Raw genomic sequence first — 15,932 nt, 5'->3', positions numbered from 1 at the left:
GGTTACCATCACAAAGTCCAGTACCACATCCTGAGTAGTTAGTCCGTTTTATTGCGTTCCAAGCTGGCATGTTATGAATGTTGTTTCGAAGACGGCCAGATTGAGACAAAGAGAAAGACGGATTGACTAACTATGCTGGCACATCAGCCCTTTGACTGAGGCCTGAGTTCAGGTCGAGTGCGCGTGCGCGCGTGTGTGTGTGTGTGTGTGAGAGGAGAGTAATGGCATCTGGTATTATAGTGAATATTTAAAAGGTTAAAGGGCTTTGAGAGGGCAAGAGGAGACATTCTCTTCAAACACAGACCAGGGTAGGATGCTGAGGAGCTTCATTTGCCAGCCTTAATATACATCTCTTCTGTAGCCCCTCACATCTCTTCAGGGAGTGGAAGAGATGAGACTCTCCTCTATTCATAATGTTAAGTGCTCCCTTTGCCCCATTGGATGGAGAGATAAAGGGAGGAGAAGGAGGAAGGTGTGGAGTTGGGATAAGGATCAGGAGCAGAGGTCACGTATGTGTGTGTGTGTTTCTGTGTGTGTAGCTTGTCTGCATGTCTGTGGTGATCCTGATGGAGTCCTTGGTGAAGAGGGGCCTGGGTTTAGAGGGCTCCTGTATGTGATTTATCACACACACACACACACACTTTGATGTGCACTTAACACACACACACACTACATCATGACCACTCTACAATGTGTCACGTCTTTGATGTGGTCAGCTAGTGTTTTATTTTGTGTTTTTATACTGTACTTCTTCTATTTGTCTTATCTATCTCTGGCATGTCTGTAAAGAGAGCCACTTGGAGCCAGGTTCTAAATGCGGGATGTCCTCCCTAGGCTACTGCTTGTCTTCTACCCCCATCCCCAATCCTGGCTCACTGTTTGATTCAGTGGAGGCTACTGAGAAGAGGAAGGGGAGGACCATCCTCCTCAGTGAATTTCATTTTTAGATAAAACTACACTAAATATATTCGTATTTCACCAAATAATTGATTAAAACACTGTTTTGCAATGAAGGTCTACAGTAGTCTCAACAGCACTCTGTAGGGTAACACTATGGTGTAGCTGGAGGACAGCTAGCTTCCGTCCTCCTCTGGTTACATTGACGAGGCTCATGGTTCTTACCCCCTTCCATAGACTTACACAGTAATTATGACATCTTCCATAGGACGTCCTCCAACCTATTAGAGCTCTTGTAGCATGAACTGGCATGTTGTCCAAACAATCAAAGGATTGGAGAATGAATCTAGTACTGAAAGCATAAGCTACAACTAGCTAGCACCGCATAAAATGTTTTGAGTAGTTGATTCAGAGAGAAAGACAATAGTTAAACAGTTTTGAACAAATTGTGACAATGATCTAGGCTGTGTGTAGCGGTAATGAAACGGTTTGGCTTGGAAAGGTTTTTTCGCCTGGTCACATACAGCTGATGTGTTGTGAATTGAAGTCCACAAGCAAAGGGAAAAGGTGAGAAGCAGGAGAGCGCATAGATGTGAAAAGGAATACAACGTAGCTGCTATGAAAGTGAACTCTGAATGGACACCCCACTTTGGGCCCAGGAGAGCCCACCCAACACATTGTGTGGGATGACATCACCGGGGTCTCATTTCAGTGTGTGTGTTGTGAGACAGAGGTTATACCAGGTAATTTCAGTGAAAGAGAAAGGGAGAGAAAGAGGGAGTGAGTGGGAGAGCGAAAGAGCTAGATGAGAGAGGGCCAACTTTCCCAATAACACTCACTGTTTAGTTTATTTCCCACAAGCCACATTTAGATAGATGGCCATTTAGAGAAAAACAAATGTATGTGTTGTATACTCACTCTACAGATCTGTTTACTGGGAGGGAAAACAATGTGCAGACACAGAGACATGTCTTACTGATGAGTGTGAGTGTATACAGTTTAAGTCGGAAGTTTACATGTTTTTCAACCACTACACACATTTCTTAATGACAAACTAGTTTTAGAAGTCGGTTAGGACATCTACTTTGTGTATTACACAAGTAATTTTTCCAACAATTGTATACTGACAGATTATTTCACTTATAATTCACTGTATCACAATTCCAGTGGGTCAGAAGTTTACACACTTGTTTAAACAGCTTGGAAAATTCCAGAAAATTATGTCATGGCTTTATAGCTTCTGATAGGCTAATTGACATCCTTTGAGTCAATTGGAGATGTACCTGTGGATCTATTTCAAGGCCTACCTTCAAACTCAGTGCCCCAGTGCCTCTTTGCTTGACATCATGGGAAAATCAAAAGAAATCAGCCAAGACCTCAGAAAAAAAATTGTAGACCTCCACAAGTCTGGTTCATCCTTGGGAGCAATTTCCAAATGCCTGAAGGTACCACGTTCATCTGTACAAACAATAATACGCAAGAATAAACACCATGGGACCACGCAGCCGTCATACTGCTCAGGAAGGAGACGCGTTCTGTCTCCTAGAGATGAACGTACTTTGATGCGAAAAGTGCAAATCAATTCCAGAACAACAGCAAAGGATCTTGTGAAGATGCTGGAGGAAACAGGTACAAAAGTATCTATATCCACAGTAAAACGAGTCCTATATCGAAATAACCTGAAAGGCCGCTCAGCAAGGAAGAAGCCACTGCTCCAAAACCGCCATTAAAAAGCCAGATTACGGTTTGCAACTGCACATGGGGACAAAGATCGTATTTGTTGGAGAAATGTCCTCTGGTCTGATGAAACAAAAATAGATCTGTTTGGCCATAATGACCATCGTTATGTTTGGAGGAAAAAGGGGGAGGCTTGCAAGCCGAAGAACTCCATCCCAACCGGGAAGCACAGGGGTGGCCACATCATGTTGTGGGGGTGCTTTGCTGCAGGACGGACTAGTGCACTTAATAGACAGTGCACAAAATAGATGGAATCATGAGGACAATGATGTGGATATATTGAAGCAACATCTCACGACATCAGTCAGGAAGTTAAAGCTTGGTTGCAAATGGGTCTTCCAAATGGACAATGACCCCAAGCATACTTCCAAAGTTGTGGAAAAATGGCTTAAAGACAAAGTCAAGGTATTGGAGTGGCCATCACAAAGCCCTGACCTCAATCCTATCGAAGATTTGTGGGCAGAAATGAAAAAACGTGTGTGAGCAAGGAGGCCTACAAACCTGACTCTGTTTACACCAGCTCTGTCATGAGGGATGGGCCAAAATTCATCCAACTTATTGTGAGAAGCTTATGGAAGGCTACTCGAAACGTTTGACACAAGTTAAACAATTTAAAGGCAATGCTACCAAATACTAATTGAGTGTATGTAAACTTCTGACCCACTGGGAATGTGATGAAAGAAATAAAAGCTGAAATAAATCATTGTCTCTACTGTTATTCTGACATTTCACATTCTTAAAATAAAGTGGTGATCTAACTGACCTAAGACAGGGAACGATTACTAGCATTAAATGTCAGGAAATGTGAAAAGTGGAGTTTAAATGTATTTGGCTAAGGTGTATGTAAACTTCCGACTTCAATTGTATGTCTGTGTGTGGAAAATAGACGAGAGAGAGAGCGAGATGTGGAGAGAGAGAGCGAGATGTGCATCTGTGTATGTGCTTGTGTATGTGATGAGATGCAAGAGAGCTGAATGATGAGTCTAACAGAAACAGTGTGTGTCTGTGTATGCGTGTTTGTGTGTGCGTGAGAGGGAGAGAGGGAGATGTCCACAGGTAGCAGGAACCCCACAGCACAGCACATCCCATAAATCAGAAACATCCTATACAGGAGCTCTGCCATATCCCATCTGTTTACTGGACATGTTCCCAAAACATTCCCCCATGACATGTTCCCAAAACATTACCCCTTGCTATATCATGTTCTGGAATTACACACTACCACAGGGAGAAGAACATGACTGGGGGAGATCCAAGCCGAGTCTCACATAGCACCCTACAGTACTTCCTCATTCCTATATACTTTTGACCGGGTCCCATAGGGAATAGGGTGCCATTTTGGACACAACCCAGTCTTTCCAGTCAAGGTCCAGACGTCGCAAGCCTGACCTCAGTCAAGGAGTCCTCATACCTACCCAAGGTCAGAAATAAGCCGATAACGACAGTCATGTTTTCAATTATTTACTGCTAACCTCCCGCCACCTCCTACCGCTGTGTAACCCTCTGTCTGTAGGGGCTGGAGCATGGCATCAGACCAGTGTGTCTGAGATAATATATTATGAGTCATGTCAAAGGAACTCCGTATGGCTTAAGACAAACGGGCACTCCATTTATCCTATTACAACTCATTTGGCCTGTCACCTCTTTAAAACACAATGGAAAACTCGAGACTAGAGTGCAAGGCCCTAGTTCTCGTGAGGTTGTGGATCACATGCGCACACACACAGACACGCGCGCACACACACATAAATCTGTGCGTGTGCCTAGGCATACATGGGTGCGCCCGTGCCTGAATGAGTGTTTGTGTGCCTGTAGTGATCCTGATGGAGTGCTTGCTGGCACATGCTGCTGCCCGGGGCGGGTGAGTTGATTTTTAAGGTAAATGTGCTTGGCCTGTCGTAAACTCTGACAGATGCTGCTGTGTGATATTATTTTGCAGTGCTACATCTGCAAACACTTTACACATTTGGAAAACAACAGGCAGAAACCTGTAAATCCTCTGAGTGTGAGGAAGAACACCTTTTCACACATGAAGGTTACGGCCCATTCTAGTACTGTGTGATTTGAAGAACTGTCCATTATTCTCAACAGTTGCAGTACAGTCCCTGCCACAGACACACATCATACAAAGGGAGGGTAGCATGAAATATGAGCACACACCGCTAAATGCACACATAAAAAAAAGATTCCTTACACACACATACATAAACTCAGCAAAAAAAGAAACTACCCCTTTTCAGGACCCTGCTGGACCACTTTTCTTTCAAAGATAATTCGTAAAAATCCAAATAACTTGACAGATCTTCATTGTAAAGGAGTTTAAACACTTTTTCCCATGCTTGTTCAGTGACCCATAAACAATTAATGAACATGTACCTGTGGAACGGTCGTTAAGACACTAACAGCTTACAGACGGTATGCAATTAAGGCCACAGTTATGAAAACTTAGGACACTAAAGAGGCCTTTCTACTGACTCTGAAAAACACCAAAAGAAAGATGCCCAGGGACCCTGCTCATCTGCGTGAACGTGCCTTAGGCATGCTGCAAGGAGGCATGAGGACTACAGATGTGGCCAGGGCAATAAATTGCAATGTCCGTACTGTGAGACGTATGGGCACAAACCCATCATCGCTGGAGCAGATAGGACTGGAAAAAAGTGCTCTTCACTGACGAGCCGCGGTTTTGTCTCACCAGGGGGATGGTTGGATTCGCGTTTATCGTCGAAGGAATGAGCGTTACACCGAGTCCTGTACTCTGGAAGCGGGATTGATTTGGAGGTGGAGGGTCCGTCATGGTCTGGGGCGGTGTGTCACAGCATCATTGGACTGAGCTTGTTGTCATTTCAGGCAATCTCAACATTGTGCATTTCAGGGAAGACATCCTCCTCCCTCATGTGGTACCCTTCCTGCAGGCTCATCCTGAAATGACCCTCCAGCATAACAATTTCACCAGCCATACTGCTCGTTCTGTGCGTGAATTCCTGCAAGACAGGAATGTCAGTGTTCTGCCATGGCCAGCGAAGAGCCCGGATCTCAATCCCATTGACCACTTCTGGGACCTGTTGAATCGGTGAGTGAGGGCTAGGGCCATTCCCTCCAGAAATGTACGGGAAGTGGCAGGTGCCTTGGTGGAAGAGTGGGGTAACATCTCACAGCAAGAACTGGCAAATCTGGTGCAGTCCATGAGGAGATGCAGCATGTAGCCACACCAGATACTGACTGTTACTTTTGATTTTGATCCCCCCCCCTTTGTTCAGGGACACATATTCCATTTCTGGTAGTCACAGGTCTGTGGAACGTGTTCAGTTTATGTCCCAGTTGTTGAATCTTATGTTCATACAAATATTTACACATGATATGTTTGCTGAGAATAAACGCAGTTGACAGTGAGAGGACGTAACTTTTTTTGCTGAGTTTACGTACATGTATGTAGTCATTAAAACATACATGTATGGAGTCATTAAAACTCATTTTTCAACCACTACACAAATTTCTTGATAACAAACTATATAGTTTTGGCAAGTCAGTTAGGACATCTGCTTTGTGTATAACAAGTAATTTTTCCAATAATTGTAAACAGACAGATTATTTCACTTATAATTCGCTGTATCACAATTCCAGTGGGTCAGAAGTTTACATACACTAAGTTGACTGTGCCTTCAAACAGCTTGGAAAATTCCAGAAAAGGATGTCATGGCGTTAGAAGCTTCTGATAGGCTAACCTTCTCCTCCCTCCTGAATCCTCCTCCCCCTCCCCCCCTCCTCCCTCTCTGCAGATGACTTCGTCAACCATTTTGAAAAGAAGGTCGACGACATCCGATCCTCGTTTGCTAAGTCAAACGACACCGCTGGTTCTGCTCACACTGCCCTACCCTGTGCTCTGACCTCTTTCTCCCCTCTCTCTCCAGATGAAATCTCGCGTCTTGTGACGGCCGGACGCCCAACAACCTGCCCGCTTGACCCTATTCCCTCCTCTCTTCTCCAGACCATTTCCGGAGACCTTCTCCCTTACCTCACCTCGCTCATCAACTCATCCCTGACCGCTGGCTACGTCCCTTCTGTCTTCAAGAGAGCGAGAGTTGCACCCCTTCTGAAAAAACCTACACTCGATCCCTCCGATGTCAACAACTACAGACCAGTATCCCTTCTTTCTTTTCTCTCCAAAACTCTTGAACGTGCCGTCCTTGGCCAGCTCTCCCGCTATCTCTCTCAGAATGACCTTCTTGATCCAAATCAGTCAGGTTTCAAGACTAGTCATTCAACTGAGACTGCTCTTCTCTGTATCACGGAGGCCCTCCGCACTGCTAAAGCTAACTCTCTCTCCTCTGCTCTCATCCTTCTAGACCTATCGGCTGCCTTCGATACTGTGAACCATCAGATCCTCCTCTCCACCCTCTCCGAGTTGGGCATCTCCGGCGCGGCCCACGCTTGGATTGCGTCCTACCTGACAGGTCGCTCCTACCAGGTGGCGTGGCGAGAATCTGTCTCCTCACCACGCGCTCTCACCACTGGCGTCCCCCAGGGCTCTGTTCTAGGCCCTCTCCTATTCTCGCTATACACCAAGTCACTTGGCTCTGTCATAACCTCACATGGTCTCTCCTATCATTGCTATGCAGACGACACACAATTAATCTTCTCCTTTCCCCCTTCTGATGACCAGGTGGCAAATCGCATCTCTGCATGTCTTTCAGACATATCAGTGTGGATGACCACCTCACCACCTCAAGCTGAACCTCGGCAAGACGGAGCTGCTCTTCCTCCCGGGGAAGGACTGCCCGTTCCATGATCTCGCCATCACGGTTGACAACTCCATTGTGTCCTCCTCCCAGAGCGCTAAGAACCTTGGCGTGATCCTGCACAACACCCGGTCGTTCTCAACTAACATCAAGGCGGTGGCCCGTTCTTGTAGGTTCATGCTCTACAACATCCGCAGAGTACGACCCTGCCTCACACAGGAAGCGGCGCAGGTCCTAATCCAGGCACTTGTCATCTCCCGTCTGGATTACTGCAACTCGCTGTTGGCTGGGCTCCCTGCCTGTGCCATTAAACCCCTACAACTCATCCAGAACGCCGCAGCCCGTCTGGTGTTCAACCTTCCCAAGTTCTCTCACGTCACCCCGCTCCTCCGCTCTCTCCACTGGCTTCCAGTTGAAGCTCGCATCCGCTACAAGACCATGGTGCTTGCCTACGGAGCTGTGAGGGGAACGGCACCTCAGTACCTCCAGGCTCTGATCAGGCCCTACACCCAAACAAGGGCACTGCGTTCATCCACCTCTGGCCTGCTCGCCTCCCTACCACTGAGGAAGTACAGTTCCCGCGCAGCCCAGTCAAAACTGTTCGCTGCTCTGGCCCCCCAATGGTGGAACAAACTCCCTCACGACGCCAGGACAGCGGAGTCAATCACCACCTTCCGGAGACACCTGAAACCCCACCTCTTTCAGGAATACCTAGGATAGGATAAAGTAATCCTTCTCACCCCCCTTAAAAGATTTAGATGCACTATTGTAAAGTGGCTGTTCCACTGGATGTCTTAAGGTGAACGCACCAATTTGTAAGTCGCTCTGGATAAGAGTGTCTGCTAAATGACTTAAATGTAAATGTAAATTTGTAATTTGTGTCAATTGGAGGTGTATTTCAAGGCCTACCTTCAAACTCAGTGCCTCTTTGCTTGACATCATAGGAAAATCAAAAGAAATAAACCAAGACAGCAGAATTTTTTTTTTTAGACCTCCACAAGACTGGTTCATCCTTGGGAGCAATTTCCAAACGCCAGAAGGTATCACATTCATCTGAACAAACAATAGTACGCAAGAATAAACACCATGGAACCACGCAGCAATCATACCGCTCAGGTCTCCTAGAGACGAACGTACTTCGGTGCAAAAGTGCAAATCAATTCCAGAACAACATCAAAGGACCTTGTGAAGATGCTGGAGGAAACAGGTACAAGAGTAAAACAAGTCCTATATCGACATAACCTGAAAGGCCGGTCAGCAAGGAAGAAACCACTGCTCCAAAACCGGCATAAAAAAGCCAGGCTTGCACGTCGAAGAACACTATCCCAACCGTGAAGCACGGGGGTGGCAGCATCATGTTGTGGGGGTACTTTGCTGCAGGAGGGACTGGTGCACTTCACAAAATAGATGGCATCATGAGGAGGAAAGTGATGTGGATATATTGAAGCAACATCTCAAGACATCAGTCAGGAAGTTAAAGCTTGGTCGCAAATGGGTCTTCCAAATGGACAATGACCCCAAGAATACTTCCAAAGTTGTGGCAAAATGGCTTAAGGACAACAAAGTCAAGGTAAAGGCAATGCTACCAAATACTAATTGAGTGTATGCAAACTTCTGACCCAATGGGAATGTGATGAAAGAAAGAAAAGCATAAATAAATCATTGTCTCTACTATTATTCTGACATTTCACATTCTTAAAATAAAGTGGTGATCCTAACTGACCTAAAACAGGGAATTTTTACTCAGATTAAATGTCAGGAATTGTGAAAAACTGAGTGTAAAAGTAATTGGCTAAGGTGTATGTAAACTTCAGACTTCAGCTGTACATACAGAAACGAATAGAGGAACATAGAAGGTAGACAGACCGAGACAAATCCAAAGATAGCAGAGAAACACATGGCAAACATGCACGCACACAGACACTACAGACACCATTTTTGTTTCCAGGTAGAACCATCTGTGAAAACCAAAAAGTACCTGGAACCAAAAAGGCTTCTTCAAAGATTTTCCCTATGGGGACAACCAAAGAACCCTTTTAGGTTGTAGATAGACCTTTTTTTCTAAGAGTGCAGACATACACACACACAAATATATGGTAATAAACCCCCATTTGCTCTCATCCTCTGGAAACAGCTACAGAGTGCATTGAGGACACAGACAAAGACTCTGAGGCAGCTCGTTAAAGTGGGTAGTTTGATGCCTATAAACGTATGGGAAGAGTTGAGCATCCCCCCCAAGCATCCCTAAACTGGATCTGTGCACCATAGATTGCTTCTGGATAGTCTATGGTCTTTCAAAATCTTTCAATAGAACAATAGAGTTTATGCATAGAAGTGTCTATGGAGACGCCACTAAAGAGATGGGGGCCAAAGGCCATGGTATTTACCTCTGCTATGAGGCAGAACAGAGTGGGAGAAACTGGCAGAGAGAGAGAAAATATAATCCTGTTCACCAAGATCCAATGCCACCTACTGTATTCATGCTGCAGTGCAAGATCTTTTATAGGTTCTCATAAGCCTTTTATGTGTGTTTTATGAATACAGGGGATTTCTGCTGGGTCTCAGTGTAGTTTGATGAAGTGTGAATTGGCCAGCCGACATAAGAGAACATGGAGAGAGTTTGAATGCTACATCGGACATGGATAGTCCCTCTGTTCAACTCTGCTTCCGGTCTCCTTCCCTTTCCCTCCCCCTTCCTTTATTTATCCAACTTTTATACTGGTGTCCTCGTTTTGCTGCCCATGGAGTGTCTCTCATTATTTCTCTCCATCTCCTTTGATTATTGCCAGTCGTTCACATCTTTGACCGGTCCTATACCCGGGTAACCCCAAATCCATCTCCCTCTTCTTTCCTCCCACCCTTTATCTATCTATCCTTCTTTCACAGTGATGTCTTCTTTTAGGTCTCCTTCTCAGCATCTTGATAACTGTCTAGATCATGTCTATCCTTGACCGGACCGACTCAACTAACCCCAAATTCATCCTCTCCCCAACTCTTATACTGAAACACAATCAGTGGCTAGGAGAGCTGGTCCAGGCCCAGGAAATCAGAGGATGGCTCAGAGTTGACTCAGCTGTGGCTTAAAAGCCAGGCAGCAGGCATGTGGTGGCAATGCCCCACCCTTTGGCCCAGCTCTGTATGACATGAAGAAAATACACAGAGTTTAAATATAGCCGTGTACACAAAACAGACTATTCTTGGTTTGCTCCCGTTTAACAGTGTAGCCACAGCACACGTGCCGCCCGGCCTAGTGAGGCTCCTCTTTCAGCTATAAAGAGGAGGGCCAGGCCATACATAGGACCAATGGGACCAGCAGGAAAAACCAAACCAGAGGGCCTCTTTGAATACTGTTGACTGGCGGTGCTGGCGGATTGAATAGGTGCTTTTCTAACTGGCATGGGTGAACGGTGCTGCTTTCCTCAGTTGCGTTCCCTGGTTGTAAAGTGTTAGAATTTCTCATTTCTTGGCTGTTAGTGTTTGGAAATTGGAGTTTGGAGACTGAGGGGTTTTCCTGATTATAACGTATTGACTTGAGGGTATTTTCTTAGCTGGCAAATTACGTCTAGCATATAATATGTTACAAAGTTGACCGTTTTTGTTATGTAGTTGACAGGTGTCAAGTGTAGGATAAAGTGAAGTGTATCATCTTGTTTGCATGTAGCTATGTATTCATTTGGTTGTTGGGTGTGTCTCTTCTTACCTCATTGTCTGTGCCCACATCCAGCATGACTGGCAGACACTGCTGGGGTGGCATGCCTCCACAGGCCGTGTAGAGTGCCAGTTTGCCCACAGGGATGCCCATGCCGTAGCAGCCCAGGTCCCCCAGGCCCAGGATCCTCTCTCCGTCCGTCACACACACCGCCTGTCAATGACATCACATCTGTCAATCATACCTGTGATTCTATGTCAATCAAATACATTATCAGTCAGAGCAGACTGTCTATGGCTCTTGATAAGTCATTTCCTTTTGGATTCCTGGTTGAAATTAACCAAATAAGCTCTCAGAATAGCCAAAAATGTTATAATATCAGGCAGTGAAAATACAGTAATTAGCTAATAAAGCCAGCATATTCATTAGCCAATCAGTTACAGTAAGTGTACATGATTAAACAGAAAATAGTCACACTACGTCAACAGTGAAGTGGTGACTCCGGGATGCTGGGTTCCTCTGTCCAGTGTCTGTTCTTTTGCCCATCTTAATCTTTCCTTCTAATTGGCCAGTCTGAGATATGGCTTTTTCTTTGCAACTCTGCCTAGAAGGCCAGCATTCCGGAGTCACCTCTTCACTGTTGACGTTGAGAATGGCGTTTTGTGGGTACTAGTTAATGAAGCTGCCAGTTGAGGACTTGTGAGGCGTCTGTTTCTCAAACAAGACTCTCCTAATGTACGTATCCTCTTGATCAATTAGCCTTTTAAATGATAGACTTGGATTAGCTAACACAATGTGTCATTGGAACACAGAAGTGACGGTTGCTGATAATGGGCCTCTGTACATCTATGTAGATATTCCATAAAAGAGTTCAGCCATTTCCAGCTACAATAGTCATCTAAAACATGAACAATGTCTACACTATTTCTGATCAATTTGATGGACAAAAAAGTGCTTTCTTTCAAAGACAAGGACATTTCAAAGTGACCCCAAACGTTTGAATGGCAGTGAATAAATATAGAATAAAGCACACATCATGACAACACTACATAAAGAGAGACCTAAGACAACAACATAGAAAAGCAGCAACACATGACAACACAGCATGGTAGCAACACAAAACATAGTACAAACATTATTGGGCACAGACAACAACAGCACAAAGGGCAAGAAGGTAGAGACAACAATACATCACCCATAGCAGCCATAAATGTCAATAACAGTGTCCATGATTGAGTCTTTGAATGCGATAAAACTGTCCAGTTTGATTGTTTGTTGCAGTGACCCAGGCATGTGTGTGCTTTGGGGACCTTGAACAGAATGTGACTGGCAGAATGGGTGTTGTATGTGGAGGATGGGGGCTGCAGTAGTTATCTCAGATAGGGGGGGAGTGAGGCCTAAGAGGGTTTAATAAAAAAGCATCAACCAGTGGGTTTTGCGACGGGTATAGAGTTTTACAAGCACTGTAGATACAGTTGAAGTCGGAAGTTTATATACACCATAGCCAAATACATTTAAACGCAGTTTCACAATTCCTGACATTTAATCCTAGTAAAAATTCCCTGTTTAAGGTCAGTTAGGATCACCACTTTATTTTAAGAATGTGAAATGTCAGAATAGTAGAGAGAATGATTTATTTCAGCTTGTATTTCTTTCATCACATTCCCAGTGGGTCAGAAGTTTACATACACTCAAATAGTATTTGGTAGCATTGCCTTTAAATTGTTGAACTTGGGTCAAACGTTTCAGGTAGTCCCTCACAAGTTGGGTGAATTTTGGCACATTCCTCCTGACAGAGCTGGTGTAACTGAGTCAGGTTTGTCGGCCTCCTTGCTCACACAGCTTTTTCAGTTCTGCCCACACATTTTCTATGGGATTGAGGTCAGGGCATTGTGATGGCCACTCCAATACCTTGACTTGGTTGTCCTTAAGCCATTTTTCCACAACTTTGGAAGTATGCTTGGGGTCATTGTCCATTTGAAGACCCCTTTGCGACCAAGCATAAACTTCTCAAGACTGATGTCTTGAGATTTTGCTTCAATATACCCACATCATTTTCCTCCTCATGATGCCATCTACTTTGTGAAGTGCACTAGTCTGTCCTGCAGCAAAGCATCCCCACAACATGATGCTGCCACCCCCATGCTTCATGGTTGGGAAGGAGTTCTTCGGCTTGCAGGCCTCCACCTTTTTCCTCCAAACATAACGATGGTCATTATGGCTGAACAGTTCTAATTTTGTTTCATCAGACCAGAGGACATTTCTCCAAAAAGTACGATCTTTGTTTCCATGTGCAGTTGCAAACCATAGTCTGGCTTTTTTAATGGCGGTTTTGGAGCAGTGACTTCTTCCTTGCTGAGTGGCCTTTCAGGTTATGTCAATATAGGACTCGTTTAACTATGGATATAGATACTTTTTGTACCTGCTTCCTCCAGCATCTTCACAAGGTCCTTTGCTGTTGTTCTGTGATTGATTTGCACTTTTCGCACCAAAGTACGTTCATCTCTAGCAGAACACATCTCCTTCCTGAGCAGTATGACGGCAGCGTGGTTCCATGGTGTTTATACTTGCGTACTATTATTTGTACAGATGAACGTGGTACCTTCAGGCGTTTGGAAATACATCCACAGGTACACCTCCAATTGACTCAAATTATGTCAATTAGCCTATCAGAAGCTTCTAAAGCTATGACATAATTTTCTGGAATTTTCCATGCGGTTTAAAGGCACAGTCAACTTCGTGTATGTAAACTTCTGACCTACTGGAATTCTGATACAATGAATTATAAGATAAATAATCTGTCTGTAAACAATTGTTGGAAAAGTACTTGTGTCATGCACAAAGTAGATGTCCTAATCGGCTTGCCAAAACTATAGTTTGTTAGCAAGAAATTTGTGGAGTGGTTGAAAAACGAGTTTTAATGACTCCAACCTAAGTCTACGTAAACTTCCGACTTCAACTGTAAGTAGGGCCTTGGATCGTGATAAATAGTTTTAAGAGGTCCTGTGAGCTCAGGCTGCAGAGGAAAATGCCATTGTGTTGACAGCTGTGAACAGGTGCAAGAACGGCTAGCGGCTGCAACAGGTATATCTTTCCATGCCAGGAATACCTGGAAGATTCTTCCTACTGACTGGATATGACAAGATCATGACTTGATATGGATGCCCAATGAAGACCTACGGGTCGAAACGCTGTTGTAAATAAATATCACCTGTGAGCATGTGCAGCAGTGTGCTGCGTTGTCCTGTCTGTTTTCCATGAGTTTTGCCTACAACTCTAGCACCCGTGGAAAGTACCTGGATGTCCGTATGTTATTCAGCTTTGCACATAGCTGTACTGGCATATTAGAGCTCAGCTGGTTGTAATGGCCTCAAACAGGCCAGATCCTAACTGAAGATATCTGTTGAACTTATTGACATCAATGCACGATTAATGAGAAAGTTGGAAAGTATTCAGACCCCTTGACTTTTTCCACATTTCGTTGTTTCGTTACAGCCTTATTCCTATTCTCTCAAACAGAGAATTAGTGAACATAAGAGTTAAATCAGGAGGAACTACAGGGATTATCCAGTCGCAGTACATTTCAATGACCTGAAGCATGACATTTCTACCTTTAGATTTTGTGGCATAGAGAAAGTTAAGATATCAGACAGGGGAGGAGATATTAATAATACTCTGAGTAAAAGAGAATGTTTTGGGGTTTTCACCCTCCAGACATTATTTCCTAAAGGACTTAATCATGAAATGCCTATGTATGTTATGCTGTGAATTTGAACATCAATTATGTGCCTATTTAAGATTACTCTGATGTTTTTCGAACGATGTACCCAATGATTAATGAAAACTTGCTATGTCCTCATTGTGGCTTTACAGATGTGTTTAATACGTCTTATTTATACACTTTTGTAATATTTATGAAATGCATGTTGTTATATTTGGTAGCACTTATTTATTTTTCCTTCACCTCCAACCCCTTTCCATGTGTGGAACGGATGTGGGAGAGGCTAGGTCTACATAAGGGTGCAAATTTCAAAAAATTCACTAAAGCTTTGACGAAGGCAGTGAGGCCGATACGTAAGCTTATTAAATATCAGTGATACTACCAAGAGCAGTGTGCGGTTTCCTTTTTCCTTCATCTTGTTCAACTGTTGCCATGCACCTGCAAAAAAAATTGCTCAGATGTGCGAGTGCCTTTTGAATTTTGTGTTACAGCCTTATTCTAAAATTAATTAAATTGTTTTTCCCCATCAATCTACACACAATACCCAACTACGACAAAGCAAAAACTGGTTTACAGAAATGTTTGCTAATTTATTAAAAATAAAATAATTGAAATATCACATTTATATAAGTATTCAGACCCTTTACTCAGTACTTTGTTGAAGCTCCTTTGACAGCGATTACAGCATCAAGTCTTCTTGGGTATGACGCTACAGGCTTGGCACACCTGTATTTGGGGAGTATCTCCCATTCTTCTCTGCAGAGACTCTTGAGCTCTGTTGGATGGGGAGAGCTGCACAGCTATTTTCAGGTCTCTCCAGAGATGTTTTATCTGTTTCAAGTTTGGGCTCTGGCTGAGCCACTAAAGGACATTCAGAGACTTGTCTTGGATGTGAGTTTAGGGTCATTGTCCTGTTGGAAGGTGAACCTCCGCCCCAGTCTGAGGTCCTGAGCAGGTTTTCGTCAAGGATCTCTCTGTACTTTGCTCAGTTCATCTTTGCCTCGATCCTGACTAGTCTCCCAGTCCCTGCCGCTGAAAAACATCCACACAGCGTGATGCTGCCCCCACCATGCTTCACCGTAGGGATGGTGCCAGGTTTCCTCCAGAAGTGATGCTTGGCATTCAGGTCAAAGAATTCAATAGCTAGTTCGTTTTATCAGACCAGAGAATATTGTTTCTCATGGTCTGAGAG

General features: G+C 44.2%; 1 protein-coding gene across 1 annotated transcript in view; it reads right to left on the bottom strand.

The window, feature by feature from the left end:
• The window catches only part of me1 (malic enzyme 1, NADP(+)-dependent, cytosolic), a 118,045-nt gene that overhangs the window by 27,952 nt on the left and 74,161 nt on the right, over positions 1–15,932 (bottom strand). The window contains exon 5 of the mRNA XM_029629293.2: positions 11,071–11,232. Within this exon, the coding sequence (XP_029485153.2) occupies positions 11,071–11,232 (162 nt within the window). The remainder of the gene's footprint in view (positions 1–11,070; positions 11,233–15,932) is intronic.

This window comes from Oncorhynchus nerka, linkage group LG3, assembly GCF_034236695.1.
Source record: "Oncorhynchus nerka isolate Pitt River linkage group LG3, Oner_Uvic_2.0, whole genome shotgun sequence".
Classification (NCBI taxonomy): Eukaryota; Metazoa; Chordata; class Actinopteri; order Salmoniformes; family Salmonidae; genus Oncorhynchus; species Oncorhynchus nerka.
Note: the sequence above shows the minus strand (reverse complement) of the source record. Positions and strands in the feature narration are given on the sequence as shown.